Source organism: Bufo bufo, chromosome 5, assembly GCF_905171765.1.
Source record: "Bufo bufo chromosome 5, aBufBuf1.1, whole genome shotgun sequence".
Classification (NCBI taxonomy): domain Eukaryota; kingdom Metazoa; phylum Chordata; class Amphibia; order Anura; family Bufonidae; genus Bufo; species Bufo bufo.
The window spans coordinates 143250-161248 of record NC_053393.1 but is presented as its reverse complement, the minus strand read 5'-3'; the positions used below and the strand labels follow the sequence as shown (position 1 = coordinate 161248).

Sequence of the window (17999 nt, the reverse complement as noted above, 5' to 3'; positions counted from 1 at the left end):
CAATTATATAAATCAACAAAGAGAATCGGTACACATATTTACCTAATAAAGTTACATTTTATTATGACATAAAATAACATACAAACATAAATGTAGAGACCATACAGCGTGCTTCAAGAGACAGTCCACAGTACATCCACTGCTGGCAGATTACATGGTTTTAAATACTTCAATCACTTTCAGGGTGCTTTATATCTGGAATCTAGATCAGCGTGTATTATTTAAAGCTGTATCTAGCCATGATAATACAATAACTTCTGGTGTGAAGCAGATTAAACATGGGTATATAGCGAGCAAAAAATGACATTCATGTGTTAAATTGTATCTTATCCGAACAGATGAAGTTATTAAAACATATTAAAGGTATATGTATCGGATCGATCTAAGTTGCGCACCTACCCAATGTCCAGTGGTCTGCGCGTGGGCTCTCTGTCAAGCGTACTCCTCGACGTACGTTTCGCTAATGCTTCTTCAGGAGGATTCCTTTCTAATGGCTAGGGAGGTCTTTTTAAATGCCCAGTGGCCAATGGCGATTGACTCCCGCGTCATGTGATTGTATTACTGATGATTCCTATAGCGGCGCATCCCGTAATCGCCGGACATGGGTGTACGTGGGACTTCCGCCCTTCCATCAGCGCGACCGAAGTGAGGGCAGACGACGTCTGACGTCGTCCCGATCGCGCCAGTCGGAACGGCCGAAGTCCTCCCACTCCCGATCCGCGATGCGCACAGGAATCATCAGGCTAGGTTCTCTGGGGGGTATCTACATGCCTATTTCTGATGTTAGTTTTCCTTTTCCTCCTATATATCAATTTACATCTTCTCCAGCTATCCACCCGTCATATCACTGGACATGGTAGTATCACAACTCAGATCGCATCCCATTCAGTTCTTCCTCAATTTGCATATTTATCAAAGATTACATATGGAAATGAGTAATGATAATGCCAGTATATATAAAACAATTGGACATGGAGTAGAGGCATCAGTATATATCTTATTATGATAGCAGTTGTCATGACGTCTCCTATTGGAGTGGATATTTGCACAACACACGCATATAGACTGGCATCGGAGATGTTAAAATTGTCCCCCATTATATGCAGAGCATATATAAATGTGAGCATATATCCTGCAGACGCATGCCCTCCATGCGCAACCACATGTACATGTCCACATATAGTGCATACCCGCTCATACATATCAATATGGTATATCTATATTCCTCATTGGATTCATCCAATATCACTCTACATGCGTGCGTTGGCATGTTTATATATATCATAGTCATCACAATTATCCATGGGTGTGCGAGATACCCACCATAGATTCGATCAGTACCTTTATCCCACACACTCATGGGTATCACATCCATATACCAAAGTGCCGTGTGCATCAAGTGCATTTTATCTATCATTCATATACCTATACATAGATATAAAATTCATGTAGAATCATAAGTGATTTCATAACATACATATCTAAAGTGCCGTGCAGAAATTATGTTGCAATATCTAGTGTGAATATTATAACTTATATTCTATCATTTCTCTACCAGTCCTATATTAAAACTCATTCCCACTGAGGGGGGTAAATAAATGTGTCTTCCTTCAATGTAATATAGTGCCCATATCTAAAGGAATAGATTAGTAGATATCCATTGTTATCTATTAGACTGCACACCCATATGTGTGATATCTTTCCTCTCCAAACATTCGTACTATTCCTCTAATTCATACATGTGTCGGTGCATAGTTGGTAAAACTAACCTTAATCCCTCCATATCTCCCCCCATATCCAGCTTACTTCATTTAATACTGATTCCATATATTGGGTTCAGATCTTTTTTTACTGATGGGTGCGACCATAGACATTTATTGCTTTTTTTTCTCCTTTCTGTTTTTCTCCTAATAGGTTTTCCTCCTCCGGTCCCAATGAACCATCCCAGATGCAGGAATCCAGCCATCGATCACTCGACATTCTCACGTAAGTTTCTACAATGGTCAGACAAAACATCAATAAAATATTATATATCTATTTATTACATTCTAAAATTCTATCTAAAACCTCCTACAGTTTACAGGAAGGAACTAAAACCCATAGTTTCATTCAATCCTTTCAGTCTAAAAATCCATTTACTCTCAACTTGGGCTAGTCTTTTACGGAGGTCTCCCCCCCGTATCCCCATGTGGATCTGATCTATTCCCGTCCATTTCAGCAGTTTTTCATTACTTTGGTGAAATAATTTAAAATGCCTCAGTATAGTCTTGAGATTGTCTAAGTTTTCTTCCTCTTTACTTTTCTCAATATCTCGTATATGTTCCCTGATACCTGCCCTTAAGTCTCTGGTTGTTAGGCCTATGTAAATTTTATCACAAGGGCATCTGGCGTGATATATAACGCCCTTTGAGGAACAAGAGATGTATTCCTTGATTTTGTACCTTTTATCATGGTTTAGACCCACAAATTCTGTAGTTTTTATTACATTTTGCATGTCCCACAGGGGAAAGACCCTTTTCATTTCTCATTTCCAGTATTGGCTGGTCTGCTTCTGAAATGACTATGAACTAATGCATCTCTGACATTTTTTGCCCTTTTTGCTGTTATAAGGGGCTTATTTGGAATGCATTTATTTAAGATCACATCTGTTTGCAGTACGTTCCAGTGTCTATCCAAGATTTCCTTTATCTGCCACCATTGACTATTGTATTCTGTTAAGAATCTGATGTTGTGTACTGAATCTTCCATTTTGATCTTATTAGGACATAGCAGTTGTTCACGTTTCTTTCTCTTTATTTTCCCAGCTCCTCTTTTAATCTGTCTATTGCTGTATCTCCTGATTTTATATCTTTCTGTCATTTCTTTACTTCGCTCCTTGTACTTACTCTCATTGGAGCAGATCCTCTTTATCCGTGCGAATTGCCCAATTGGTATACCATCTATGGTGGATTTTAGATGGAGGATTCAGCATGCGGTAGTGCATTGACCGCAGTTTCTTTCCTATGGACATCAGTTTCTAATGTTCCATTTTCTTTTATTTGTATCTTTAGGTCCAAAAATGTGACTTCTTTCCCCATCTGAAAGGTAAGAAAAATGTTCTGATCATTGTTATTTAAAATATTGATGAATTTTTTGAGATCATCTTCCGAGCCTTCCCATAGGAAAAAGATGTCATCAATAAATCGCATCCAGTTATGCACTTTATTGATGTATGGTGTCATCTCATTCATGAATATTTCTCTTTCCCATGCTCCAAGAAACAAGTTTGCATAGGATGGGGCGCATGTAGCCCCCATCGCCACACCTTCTGTCTGTAGAAAAAAATCATCATTGAAAAGAAAAAAATTGTGCTCCAATATGAAATTTAGTAGGGTCAGGATTAATTCATTAAATCCCCCTTCCATATTGTTACCTTTCAGGTATTCAGCCATTGCTCTTAGCTAGGGATGAGCGAACCCGAACTGTATAGTTCGGGTTCGTACCGAATTTTGGGGTGTCCGTGACACAAACCCGAACATTTTCATAAAAGTCCGTGTTCGGGTTCGGTGTTCGGCGCTTTCTTGGCGCTTTTTGAAAGGCTGCAAAGCAGCCAATCAACAAGCGTCATACTACTTGCCCAAGAGGCCATTACAGCCTTGCCTACTATTGGCATGGCTGTGATTGGCCAGTGCAGCATGTGACCCAGCCTCTATATAAGCTTGGGTCACGTAGCGCCGCACGTCACTCTGCTGATTCAAGCATAGGGAGAGGTTGCAGCTGCGACGTTAGGGTGAGATTAGGCAGATTAACTCCTCCAAAAGACTTCATTCTGTGATCGATCTGCAGCTGTGGATCATTGAACTGCTGATATTGAATTGCTCACTTTTTTGAGGCTGCCCAGAGCGTTTTTAGATCACTTTTTTTCTGGGGTGATCGGCGGCCATTTTGTGACTTGTGGTGCGCCAGCACGAGCTATCACCAAGTGTATTTAACCATCGATAGTGTGGTTATTTTGTGCTATATCCTACATCAGCTGCAGGCTGAGCCTGTGTCACCGAAGTGCATTTAACCATAAACAGTCTGGTTATTTTTTGGCCATATCCTACATCAGCTGCAGGCTGAGCCTGTGTCACCCAAGTGCATTTAACCATCAACAGTCTGGTTATTTTTTGGCCATATATTACATCAGGTGCAAGTTGAGCCTGTCACCCAGCGCCTAAAAAATAGACCTGACATTTCTATTCAACCAAATCTGCACAGTTTTAGCTGGTCAAGTTATTTGTAGTGACCGTAAAAGCACACTTTTTTTTCTGGGTTGAAAAAGCATTCCCAAATTTGCCATTCTCAAAATACCTAGTTTGTGGTATTTGAGGCCTACTTGAAATCTATCCCAAAAAGAAAATCTTACATTGAAGGTATTGATAGTGTCATTCAGAAAAACCTAACACACACGCTAGCGTGCTGATAGAAGTGTCATTCTGTGATTAAACCTATACCTGTCACACAGCGCAAAAAAAAACAGGTCTCACATCTCTATTCAACCAAATCTGTACTGTTTTAGCTGGTCAAGTTATTTGTAGTGACCGTCAAAGCAGACTTTTTGTTCTGGGTTGAAAAACTATTCCCAAATTTGCCATTCTCAAAATTGTGGTGAACGGGAACAATGAGGAAAACATCTAGTAAGGGACGCGGACGTGGACATGGTCGTGGTGGTGTTAGTGGACCCTCTGGTGCTGGGAGAGGACGTGGCCGTTCTGCCACAGCCACACGTCCTAGTGAACCAACTACCTCAGGTCCCAGTAGCCGCCAGAATTTACAGCGATATTTGGTGGGGCCCAATGCCGTTCTAAGGATGGTAAGGCCTGAGCAGGTACAGGCATTAGTCAATTGGGTGGCCGACAGTGGATCCAGCACGTTCACATTATCTCCCACCCAGTCTTCTGCAGAAAGCGCACAGATGGCGCATGAAAACCAAGCCCATCAGTCTGTCACATCACCCCCATGCATATCAGGGAAACTGTCTGAGCCTCAAGTCATGCAGCAGTCTCTTATGCTGTTTGAAGACTCTGCTGGCAGGGTTTCCCAAGGGCATCCACCTAGCCCTTCCCCAGGGGTGGAAGAGATAGAATGCACTAACGCACAACCACTTATGTTTCCTGATGATGAGGACATGGGAATACCACCTCAGCACGTCTCTGATGATGACGAAACACAGGTGCCAACTGCTGCGTCTTTCTGCAGTGTGCAGACTGAACAGGAGGTCAGGGATCAAGACTGGGTGGAAGACGATGCAGGGGACGAGGAGGTCCTAGACCCCACATGGAATGAAGGTCGTGCCACTGACTTTCACAGTTCGGAGGAAGAGGCAGTGGTGAGACCGAGCCAACAGCGTAGCAAAAGAGGGAGCAGTGGGCAAAAGCAGAACACCTGCCGCCAAGAGACTCCGCCTGCTACTGACCGCCGCCATCTGGGACCGAGCACCCCAAAGGCAGCTTCAAGGAGTTCCCTGGCATGGCACTTCTTCAAACAATGTGCTGACGACAAGACCCGAGTGGTTTGCACGCTGTGCCATCAGAGCCTGAAGCGAGGCATTAACGTTCTGAACCTTAGCACAACCTGCATGACCAGGCACCTGCATGCAAAGCATGAACTGCAGTGGAGTAAACACCTTAAAAACAAGGAAGTCACTCAGGCTCCCCCTGCTACCTCTTCTGCTGCCGCCGCCTCGGCCTCTTCTGCTGCTGCCGCCTCGGCCTCTTCCTCCGCCTCTGGAGGAACGTTGGCACCTGCCGCCCAGCAAACATGGGATGTACCACCAACACCACCACCTGCGTCACCAAGCATCTCAACCATGTCACACGGCAGCGTTCAGCTCTCCATCTCACAAACATTTGAGAGAAAGCGTAAATTCCCACCTAGCCACCATCGATCCCTGGCCCTGAATGGCAGCATTTCTAAACTACTGGCCTATGAAATGCTGTCATTTAGGCTGGTGGACACAGACAGCTTCAAACAGCTCATGTCACTATATGATGCTGGTGATGCTTCTATCCCCCCCCCCATCCCCCACACACACAACAGCCCCCCCAGTAAGACCTTAATGAGGACCGCCTGGTAATATGGAGGCTGTACTATAGTGTGAAGGCTGAAATCTGTAGGCTGTAATATAATGTGGAGGCTGTAATATCATGTGGAGACTGGTAATATGGAGGCTGTAATATAATATGGAGGCTATAATGTAATGTGAAGGCTATAATATAATATGGAGGCTGTAATATAATGTGGAGGCTGTAATATAATATGGAGGCTGTAATATCATGTGGAGACTGGTAATATGGAGGCTGTAATTTAATGTGGAGGCTGTAATATGGAGGCTGTAATATAATGTGGAGCCTGGTAATATGAAGGCTGTGATATAATGTGAAGCCTAGTAATATGGAGGCTGTAATATAATGTGGAAGCTGTAATATAATGTGGAGCCTGGTAGTATGGAGGCTGTAATAAAATGTGGAGCCTGTTAATATGGAGGCTGTAATATAATGTGGAAGCTGTAATATAATATGGAGGCTATAATGTAAAGTGGAGGCTGTAATATAATGTGGAGGCTATAAAATATTATGAAGGCTATAATGTAATGTGGAGGCTGTAATATAATATGGAGGCTATAATGTAATGTGGAGACTGTAATATAATGTGGAGCCTGGTAATAAGGAGGCTGTAATATAATGTGGAGCCTGGTAATATGGAGGCTGTAATATAATGTGGAAGCTGTAATATAATATGGAGGCTATAATGTAAAGTGGAGGCTGAAATATAATGTGGAGGCTATAAAATAATATGAAGGCTATAATGTAATATGGAGGCTGTAATATAATATGGAGGCTATAATGTAATGTGGAGGCTGTAATATAATATGGAGGCTATAATGTAATGTGGAGGCTTTAATATAATATGGAGGCTGTAATGTAATGTGGAGGCTGTAATATAATGTGGAGCCTGGTAATATGGAGGCTGTAATATAATGTGGAAGCTGTAATATAATATGGAGGCCGTAATGTAATGTGGAGGCTGTAATATAACGTGTAGGCTGTAATATAATATGGAGGCTATAATGTAATGTGGAGGCTGTAATGTAATTTGGAGGCTGTAATATAACATGTAGGCTGTAATATAATATGGAGGCTATAATGTAATGTGGAGGCTGTAATGTAATGTGAAGGCTGTAATATAATATGGAGGCTATAATGTAATGTGGAGCCTGGTAATAGGGAGGCTGTAATATCTTTTGAAGCCTGGTAATATGGAGGCTGTAATATCATGTGGAGCCTGATAATATGGAGGCTGTAATATGTTGTGGAGGCTGTAATAATGTGGAGGCTGGTATTGTGGAGGCTTTAATATATTGTGGGGCCTGGTAATATGGAGTCTGTAATATTATGTGGAGGCTGTAATATAATATAGAGGCTGTAATGTAATATGAAGGCTGTAATATAATATTGAGGCTGTAATTATAATGTGGAGGCTGTAATGTAATGTGAAGGCTGTTATATAATGTGGACGCTTGTAATATAATGTGGAGGCCGGTAATATGGAGGCTGTTATATAATGTGGAGTGGAGTCTGTAAGATGAATGCTGTCATATCATGTGGAGGCTGGTAATATGGACGCTGTAATATTATGTGGAGGCTGTAAGATGAATGCTGTAATATTATGTGGAGGCTGTAATATAGTAGGAAGTCTGTAATATCATGTGGAGGCTATAATGTAATGTGGAGGCTGTAATATAATGTTGAGGTTAATAATATAATATAGAGGCGTTAATATAATGCAGAGGATATAATGTAATTTACAGGTTTGGTAATATGGAGGTTGTCAATTAATGTGGAGGCTGTGATGTAATGTGGAGGCTGAAAATATGGAGGCTGTAACATAATGTTTAAGCTGTGATGTGATGTAGATGTGATGTAGAGGCCGGTAATACAGAGGCTGTAATATAATGTGGAGGCCAGTAATGTAATATAATATGGAGACTGTAATGTAGAGGCCGGTAATATGGAAGCTGTAATATAATGTGTAGGCCAGTAATGAAATATAGAGGCTGTAATGTAATGTGGAAGCTGGTAGTATGGAGGCTGTAATGTACTGTAGAGGCTAGTTATATGGAGGCTGTGATATAATCTGGAGGCTGAATATATGGAGGCTGTAACATAATGTTTAGTCTGTGATGTAATGTAGAGGACGGTTATATGGAGTCTGCAATATAATGTGGAGGCTGTAATGTAATGTGGAGGCTGTAATGTAATGCAGAGGCTGGTAATATTAAGGCTGTGATGTAATGTGGAGGCTGGTAGTATGGAGGCTGTAATATAATGTAATGTGGAGGCTGGTAGTATGGAGGCTGTCATATAATGTGGAGGCTGTGATGTAATGTTTAGGCCGTGATGTAATGTAGAGGCCGGTAATATGGAGTCTGTTATATAATGTGGAGGCCGGTAATTTTACATGGAGACTGGTAATATTTAGGCTGTAAAATAATGTGGAGGCTGTAATATGTTGTTGAGGTTGATAATATAATATGGAGGCTGTAATATAATTTGAGGGCTGTAATGTAATGCAGAGGCTGGTAATATGAAGGCTGTAATATAATGTAGAGGCTGTGATGTAATGTGGAGGCTGTTAGTATGGAGGCTGTAATGTAATGTTTAGGATGTGATGTAATGTAGAGGACGGTAATATGGAGTCTGTAATATAATGTGGAGGCTGGTAATGTAACATGGAGACTGTAATGTAGAGGATGGTGATACGGAGGCTGTAATATAATGTGGAGGCTGGTAATGTAACATGGAGGCTGTAATGTAATGTAGAGGCTGGTAATTTTTAGGCTGTAATATAATGTGGAGGCTATAATGTAATGTAGAGGCTGTAATATGTTGTTGAGGTTGATAATATAATATGGAGGCTGTGATGTAATGTGGAGGCGATTAATATGGAGGCTGTAATATAATGTTGAGGATGATAATATAGAGGCTGTGATGTAATGTGGAGACTATAATGTAATGTGGAGGCTTTAAATATGGAGGCTGTAATATAATGTTGAGGTTGATAATATAATATTGAGGCTGTAATATATTGTGGAAGCTGTAATATAATATGTAGGCTGTAATGTAATGTGGAGGCTGTGATATTATGTGGAGCCTGGTAATGTAATGTGGAGGCTGTAATGTAATGTAGAGGCTGGTAGTATGGAGGCTGTAATGTAATGTAGAGGCTGGTAATATGGAGGCTGTAATATAATGTGGAGGAAGATAATGTAATATGGAGGCTGTAATAGAAACATAGATGTAATATGGAGGCTGTAATATAAGGTGGAGGTTGATAATATAATATAGAGACTTTATTTTAATGCGAAGGATATGATGTAATTTACAGGCTGGTAACATGGAGGCTGGAAAATGAAAACCACCAGCACTTCTGAGCTCAGCCAATCAGAGCTGGAGGGCGGGGCCTGGAGTTCAGGAACAGCCCCGCCCCCAGTTCTCTTTCAGGTCCGCCCATGCTCCATATAAAGGAGGGCTCTGGGCTGAGCAGTCACTGCTCTCTGCTCCTCACACCTAGAAGATGTCTGGTCGCGGTAAAGGAGGGAAAGGGCTCGGGAAAGGCGGCGCCAAGCGGCACAGGAAGGTGCTCCGTGATAACATCCAGGGCATCACCAAGCCTGCCATCCGCCGCCTAGCTCGCAGGGGAGGCGTCAAGCGCATCTCCGGCCTCATCTATGAGGAGACTCGCGGGGTGCTGAAGGTCTTCCTGGAGAACGTCATCCGGGACGCCGTCACCTACACCGAGCACGCCAAGAGGAAGACCGTCACCGCCATGGACGTGGTCTACGCGCTCAAGCGCCAGGGCCGCACTCTCTACGGCTTCGGGGGTTAATGCTGCCGCCTCCTCCGTCCTCACAGCACAAAGGCTCTTCTCAGAGCCGCCCACATCTTCCCGGGGAGGAGCTACGATTCCACTGAGGGGTTAACACCGCCCGCCCATCAGGAGATCAGCGGCGCCCTGTGCTCAGTACAGCCGGAGGTCTACATTACAGAAACACCCCAGTAATCTGTGTAAATCCCGAGCCCCGGGTGTTCTCCACCGCAGCTACGAGACGAGCTGTGCTCGGAGACTGAGGGGTTAATCCGTCCCGCCAATGAGCGGCGCTGGTACAGGTCACATGACCGGCTCCTCCTGTAAATCAGCAGCTCAACTATAGGCGGGAAATTCAAATAAGCAACGAGATCCTGAGCTCTCCCAGCCAATAGCAGAGCTCTGGACCCCGCAGCCGTTATGTGCCCGTGGGCCCCGCCCCTCCGGCTGTTCCGTCAACAGGCTCAGCTCAATGGATGATGTGAACCCCGCCCCTCCTGCTGCTCCGCCCCGCCCCCCGCTCTTCTCAGAGGCCCCACCTTCTCTAGGACGGAGCTGCCGCATTGTGTGAATACATGGAAGCTTCATGTCCGAGGCGGATTATTCCCTCATTATAGACCACTGATCGGGAGGATGAGGGGAGTAGTGATCAGACAGTGAGGATGGGGGGAGGAATGATCGGCCAGAGAGAAGTTGGGCAATGAGGAGAATGAGTGAAGTAGTTATATGGTACTGAGGATGATTAGGGGAGTAGTGGTCAGCCAGTGAGGAGGATGAGGGCAGTAGTGATCTGCTAATGGATGGATGTGAGCCCCGCCGTGCGCTCTATCCCCGGACACCAGCGCAGAGAGCAGGAGAAGGGGGCGGAGCTATAGAACAAGTGCTTTACAGTGATTGGCTGATCTCTGGCTTTTGAAATTCCCGCTCAATTACAGTCCGGTCAGAATTCAGCGGCCGTGGAGGAGCAGTCCATTACACACAGGGGCACTTGCCGCTCCTGACCTGCTGCGAGAACGGGCAGACATTGCTGCTGTAGAGGGTTCGTCCCCTGTGTGTAATGGACTGCTCCTCCACGGCCGCTGAGCGGGAATTTAAAAAGCCAGAGATCAGCCAATCACTGTAACGTACTTGTTCTGTAGCTCCGCCCCCATAGCCTGCTCAGTATTAACCCGTCAGTGGCCGCCTTCTCCCGCCCCCCACCCACCGGAGAAGGGGAGAACAGTCCCGTAGTCACTGTGCGGAGAAGAGCGGCTCCATCGTTGCGCTGGTGTCCAGGGATAGAGCGCACGACCCCCCTGCACGCACAGTACACTCAGCGGCGGCATCATCACTACCAGCAGAGGGCGGGGCGCAGTGAGGGGCGGTTATCAGCAGAGCAGCGAGGCCCTGATAGACGGAAGACAGCGGCGCTGATAGGGTTAACCCGCCCCCTATTCCTGCCCGCTGTGAGCGGAGAACGAGGGCAGAAGGGCGGAGTGGAGCTCGTCTGAGGAGGAGGCGGTGGGAAGAGACTGACCTCCCGCTTCATGTAGGAGGGGCTTATTACCTGGAGACACGCCCATCAGCTGGGACTGGCCGATAGGATGAGCTCCGCCTCTTCTGAACAATGATTGGTAACGGAAGTTTTGGCGGGCACATCATTGTACGAATAAACCAATAGTGATGTAGGGGTGTGGTTTACATGAGCCAATGAGGACGAGGCCGGGAGTATAAATGATCTGCACGGTCCGTTCCTCACCTCATTCTCTTGCTGTGTACAGATCTCTGCAGAGCCATGGCCAGAACCAAGCAGACAGCGCGTAAGTCCACCGGTGGGAAAGCTCCCCGCAAGCAGCTGGCCACTAAGGCCGCCAGGAAGAGCGCCCCCGCCACTGGCGGAGTCAAGAAGCCTCACCGCTACCGGCCCGGGACCGTCGCTCTCCGGGAGATCCGGCGCTACCAGAAGTCCACCGAGCTGCTCATCCGGAAGCTGCCCTTCCAGCGCCTGGTGAGAGAGATCGCCCAGGACTTCAAGACCGACCTTCGCTTCCAGAGCTCGGCCGTCATGGCCCTGCAGGAGGCCAGCGAGGCTTACCTGGTCGGGCTCTTCGAGGACACCAACCTCTGCGCCATCCACGCCAAGCGGGTCACCATCATGCCCAAGGATATCCAGCTGGCCCGCAGGATCCGAGGGGAGAGGGCTTAGATCTGCGCCCCGCACCCAACAAAGGCTCTTCTCAGAGCCACCACCTCCTCCAGAGACGAGCTCCACTCCGCCCTTCATCCTCCACCTCTGCTCACGGGAGGCGGGTTAACCCTTTCAGCGCTCTAATTAGTAAGAGCAGTTCCTTTATTCTAAAAGCGCTCTCTGTACCTCCCCCCGTCTATCAGGGACTCGCTGAATGTGACCGATAACCGCCTCCATCCTCCCTGCCCCCCGCCATCTCCACTCAGCGCTGCTGGGGGCGGAGCTATAGGACAAGTGCTTTACAGTGATTGGCTGATCTCTGGCTTTTGAAATTCCCGCTCAATTACAGTCCGGTTAGAATCCAGCGGACAAACCCTCTTCAGCAGCAATGTCTGCCCGTACTCGCAGCAGGTCAGGAGCGGTAAGTGCCCCTGTGTGACGCCCGGACCACCAGAGCCCCTGTGTGTAATGGACTGCTCCTCCACGGCCGCTGGATTCTGACCGCACTGTAATTGAGAGGCGCTGGTACAGGTCACATGACCGGCTCCACCTGAGAATCAGCAGCTCAACTATAGGCGGGAAATTCAAATGAGCGACGAGAGCCGGGGGGCGGAGCAGCAGGAGGGGCGGGACTCACATCCATCTATTCACCTGAGCCGGGGGCGGGTCTCACATCCATCCATTCAGATGAGCCGGGGGCGGAGCTTGTTCACGGCCGCTGAATTCTAACCGGACGGTAATTTCAAAAGCCAATGTACTAGTTCTATAGCCCCGCCCCCATAGCCTGCTCAGTATTAACCCGTCAGTGGCCGTCTTCTCCCGCCCCCCACCGGAGAAGGGGAGAACAGTCCCGTATTCACTGTGCGGAGAAGAGCGGCTCCATCGCTGCGCTGGTGTCCAGGGATAGAGCGCACGACCCCCCTGCACGCACAGTACACTCAGCGGCGGCATCACTACAGCAGAGGGCGGGGCGGTTATCAGCAGAGCAGCGAGACCCTGATAGACTGAAGAGAGCGGCGCTGACAGGGTTAACCCGCCCCCTATTCCTGCCCGCAGAGGAGCCGGAGCCCCCGCCCGCTGTGAGCGGAGAACGAGGGCAGAAGGGCGGAGTGGAGCTCGTCTGAGGAGGAGGTGGTGGCTCTGAGAAGAGCCTTTGGGGGAGAGGTGCGGGCGGCGCCGGTTACTTCTTGGCCGCGCTCTTCTTGGCTTTCGCCGCTTTCTTAGCCGGACTCTTGGCAGCCTTGGGTTTGGCCGCCTTCTTAGCCGGACTCTTGGCCAGCTGCTTGGGGGCAGCCTTCGGCTTCTTGGGGCTCTTGGCTGCTTTCTTGGCCGCGGCTGGTTTCTTAGCCTTTTTCGGGCTCTTGGCCGGAGCCTTCTTGGGCTTCTTCGGGGATTTAGCGGGTTTCTTGGCCGCAGTAGCTGCAGGCTTCTTGGCCGCCGGCTTCTTCTTCTTGGCCGCCGCCTTGTCCTTGGTCTCCTGCTGCTTCTTGTTGAGCTTGAAGGAGCCGGAGGCGCCGCTGCCCTTCACCTGGGTGAGGGTCCCCTTGGTGACCAGAGCCCTGATGGCCACCTTGATGCGGCTATTGTTCTTCTCTACATCGCATCCTCCGGCAGCCAGAGCCTTCTTCAGGGCGGCCAGAGACACCCCGCTGCGCTCCTTGGAGGCGGACACGGCTGTGACCAGGAGCTCGGACACGCTGGGACCGGACGGCTTCTTGCTTTTCTTGGCGCCCCCTGCTGCAGCGGCGGATTTCCTCGGCTGCTTCTTGGACTTGGCAGGCCGCTTCGGCGGGAGGAGGAGCGGCGGCTGCTGGCGCGGTCTCTGCCATCGTGTGAGACGTGGGGAGAAAACACAAAGACTTCTCCTGGAGAAAACACTGAGGCCGGAGCCGGGGCCGCCTCTTATATGTGGAGCGCTGCGCAGTGATTGGCTGCCGAGCTCCGCCCTCCTGCGCGTCTATTGGCTGACACTGGACACAGGCCCCGCCTTCACCCCTCTCAGCCCGGCTGCAGCTCCGCTCTCCCCTTGTGCTTCCCTGCCCGGGAGAAGAGCCCTTTAGCGGCTAGAACCGGACAGGAGAGGCCGCCTTCTCCGCGCCTTCCTCCTCCTGGACATCCCCCCTCACCGTGTGTCGCCGTCTGTGGCGGAGGAGGCCGGAGCAGGCCCCGGGATCTCCGCCACAGTCCTCCCGCTCTGCCTGACGTTCTGCACATCCGGCTGGATCCGGCCCGATGGCTCCGCTGCGGGGGCTCGTTCCCTCTCTTCCCGGCCCCCGTCCCCATCCCAGGGCTCTTTCCCACAAGGTGGGGCCGCAGGAAGCTGCTTGGACGCTGCGGGGAGGAGCTGGAGCCGCGGAGAGCCCGGGAGGGTAACACAGGCGGCGGCCTCCGCTCCCTGCCGGCTCCAGTGCTCCGTGTCCCCGCACATTCCCCGCCGCAGTGATGCCGCCTCATGTGTGTACAGGGCTCTCAGGGGGCAGAGATGCGTCTTGTGGTCAGGGCTCCGCAGGTGACAGAGGACTTCTCTATATATTATAGTATAGTACAGTATATTATAGTATAGCACAGGATATTATAGTATAGTGCAGTATATTATAGTATAGCACAGGATAGTATAGGACAGCACAGTATAGTATATAATAGTACAGTTTATTATAGTATAGTACAGTATACTATAGTATAGTACAGTATATTATAGTACAGCACAGTATAGTACAGTATAGTACAGGACTGTATAGTATAGTACAGCACAGTATATTATAGTATAGTACAGTAGTACAGTACGGTATAGTACAGGACAGTATTGTTTAGTACAGTATAGTATAGTACAGCACTGTATAGTATAGTACAGTATATTATACTACAGTATAGTACAGCATAGTATATTATCGTACAGTATATTATAGTACAGCACAGTATATTATAGTACAGTATATTATACTACAGTATAGTACAGCATAGTATATTATAGTACAGCATCGTACAGTATATTATAGTACAGTATATTACAGCACAAAATATTATAGTACAGCATAGTACAGTATATTATAGTACAGGACAGCACAGTATATTATAGTACAGCACAGTATATTATAGTACAGTATAGTATATTATAGTACAGTATAGTATAGCACAGTATACTATAGTATAGCACAGTGTAGTACAGCATAGTATATTATAGTACAGTATATTATAGTACAGTATAGTACAGCACAGTATATTATCGTACAGTATATTATAGTACTGCATAGTATAGTACAGTATTGTATAGTACATTATACTATAGTACAGTATTGTACAGCACAGTATATTATAGTACAGCACAGTATAGTATAGTACAGTATATTATAGTACAGTATATTATAGTACAGCACAGTATATTATAGTACAGTATATTATACTACAGTATAGTACAGTGTAGTACAGCATAGTATAGTACAGTATATTATAGTACAGTATATTACAGCACAGTATATTATAGTACAGCATAGTATAGTACAGGACAGTATATTATAGTACAGCACAGGATAGTATAGCACAGTATAGTATAGTACAGTATATTATAGTACAGTATAGTACAGTATATTATAGTACAGTATATTTAGTACAGCACAGTATATTATAGTTCAGTATAGTACAGTACAGTATATTATAGTACAGCACAGTATAGTACAGCACATTATTGTATATTATAGTACAGTATATTATAGTACTGCATAGTATAGTAGAGTACCGTATAGTAAATTATATTATAGTACAGTATTGTATAGCACAGTATAATATAGTACAGCATAGTATAGTACAGCATAGTATATTACAGTATTGCATAGTATAGCACAGTATATTATAGTACAGTATAGTACAGTATAGTATAGTACAGTATATTATAGTACAGTATATTTAGTACAGCACAGTATATTATAGTATAGTACAGTATATTATAGTTCAGTATAGTACAGCACAGTATATTATAGTACAGCACAGTATAGTACAGTATACTACAACACAGTACAGTATAGCACAGTATATTATGGTACAGCACAATAGAGTCCAGTATATTATAGTACAGTATTATATAGTATAGTACAGTATCAGTATACTACAACACAGTACAGTAAAGCAAAGTATATTATAGTACAGCACAGTTGAGTCCAGTATATTATAGTACAGTATAGTACAGTATATTATAGTACAGTACAATATATGATAGTACATTATTATATAGTATAGTACAGTATATTATAGTACAGTATAGTATATTATAGTACATTATAATACAGCACAGTATAGTACAGTATATTATAGTACAGCACAGTATAGTATATAATAGTACAGTATAGTATAGTACAGTATATTATATTATAGTACAGCACAGTATTGTATAGTACAGTACAGTATATTATAATACATCATAGCATAGTACAGTATATTATAATATAGTATAGTACAGTATATTATAGTACGGCACAGTATAGTACAGCACAGTAGCATACAGTATATTATAGTTTAGTACAGTATATTATAGTACAGTAGAATATAGTATAGTACAGTATATTATAGTACAGCATAGTATAGTACAGTATATTATAGTACAGCATAGTATAGTACAGTATATTACAGCACAGTATATTATAGTATAGTACAGCACAGTATAGTACAGCATAATATTGTACAGTATATTATAGTACAGCAAAGTATAGTACATTATATTATAGTACAGTATAGTACAGCACAGTATAGTACAGTATAGCACAGTATAGTACAGAGCATTATAGTATAGTATAGTATAGTATAGCACAGTATAGTACAGAGCATTATAGTATAGCATAGTATAGTACAGTATATTATAGTACAGTATAGTACAGCACAGTATAGTACAGCACAGCATAATATATTATAGTAAAGCATAGTACAGTATAGTATAGCACAGTATAGTACATTATAGTATGGTACAGTATAGTATAGCACAGTATAGTACAGCACAGTATAGTATAGCACAGTATAGTACAGCACAGTATAGTACAGCACAGTATAGTATAGCACAGTATAGTACAGTATAGTATGGTTCAGTATAGTACAGCACAGTATGGTACAGTATAGTACAGCACAGTATAGTACAGCACAGTATAGTATAGTACAGTATATTATAGTACAGTATAGTACAGCACAGTATAGTATAGTACAGTATAGCACAGCATAGTGCAGTATATTATAGTACCGTATAGTACAGTATATTATAGTACAGCACAGTATATTATAGTACAGTATATTATAGTACAGTATAGTACAGCACAGTATATTATAGCACAGTATAGTACAGTATAGTATGGTTCAGTATAGTACAGCACAGTATGGTACAGTATAGTACAGCACAGTATAGTATAGTACAGTATATTATAGTACAGTATAGTACAGCACAGTATAGTACAGCACAGCATAGTATAGTACAGTATAGCACAGCATAGTGCAGTATAGTACAGTATATTATCGTACCGTATAGTACAGTATATTATAGTACAGCACAGTATATTATAGTACAGTATATTATAGTACAGTATATTATAGTATAGTACAGTATAGTACAGCACAGTATAGTGCAGCATACAGGGAGTGCAATTTATTATTGAACAACAACCATGTTCTCAATGAACCCCAAAAACTCATTAATATCAAAGCTGAATATTTTTGGAAGTAGTTTTTAGTTTGTTTTTAGTTTTAGCTATTTTAGGGGGATATCTGTGTGTGCAGGTGACTATTACTGTGCATAATTATTAGGCAACTTAACAAAAAACAAATATATACCCTTTTCAATTATTTATTTTTACCAGTGAAACCAATATAACATCTCAACATTCACAAATATACATTTCTGACATTCAAAAACAAAACAAAAACAAATCAGTGACCAATATAGCCACCTTTCTTTGCAAGGACACTCAAAAGC

General features: G+C 44.6%; 1 protein-coding gene across 1 annotated transcript in view; it reads left to right on the top strand.

The window, feature by feature from the left end:
• The first annotated feature begins 9597 nt into the window (after positions 1-9597).
• Positions 9598-17999, top strand: part of LOC121000984 — a 59902-nt gene continuing 51500 nt past the window's right edge. The window contains exons 1-4 of the mRNA XM_040431839.1: positions 9598-9884; positions 10096-10121; positions 11583-11595; positions 11659-12004. Coding sequence (XP_040287773.1) covers positions 9598-9884; positions 10096-10121; positions 11583-11595; positions 11659-12004 — 672 coding nt within the window. The remainder of the gene's footprint in view (positions 9885-10095; positions 10122-11582; positions 11596-11658; positions 12005-17999) is intronic.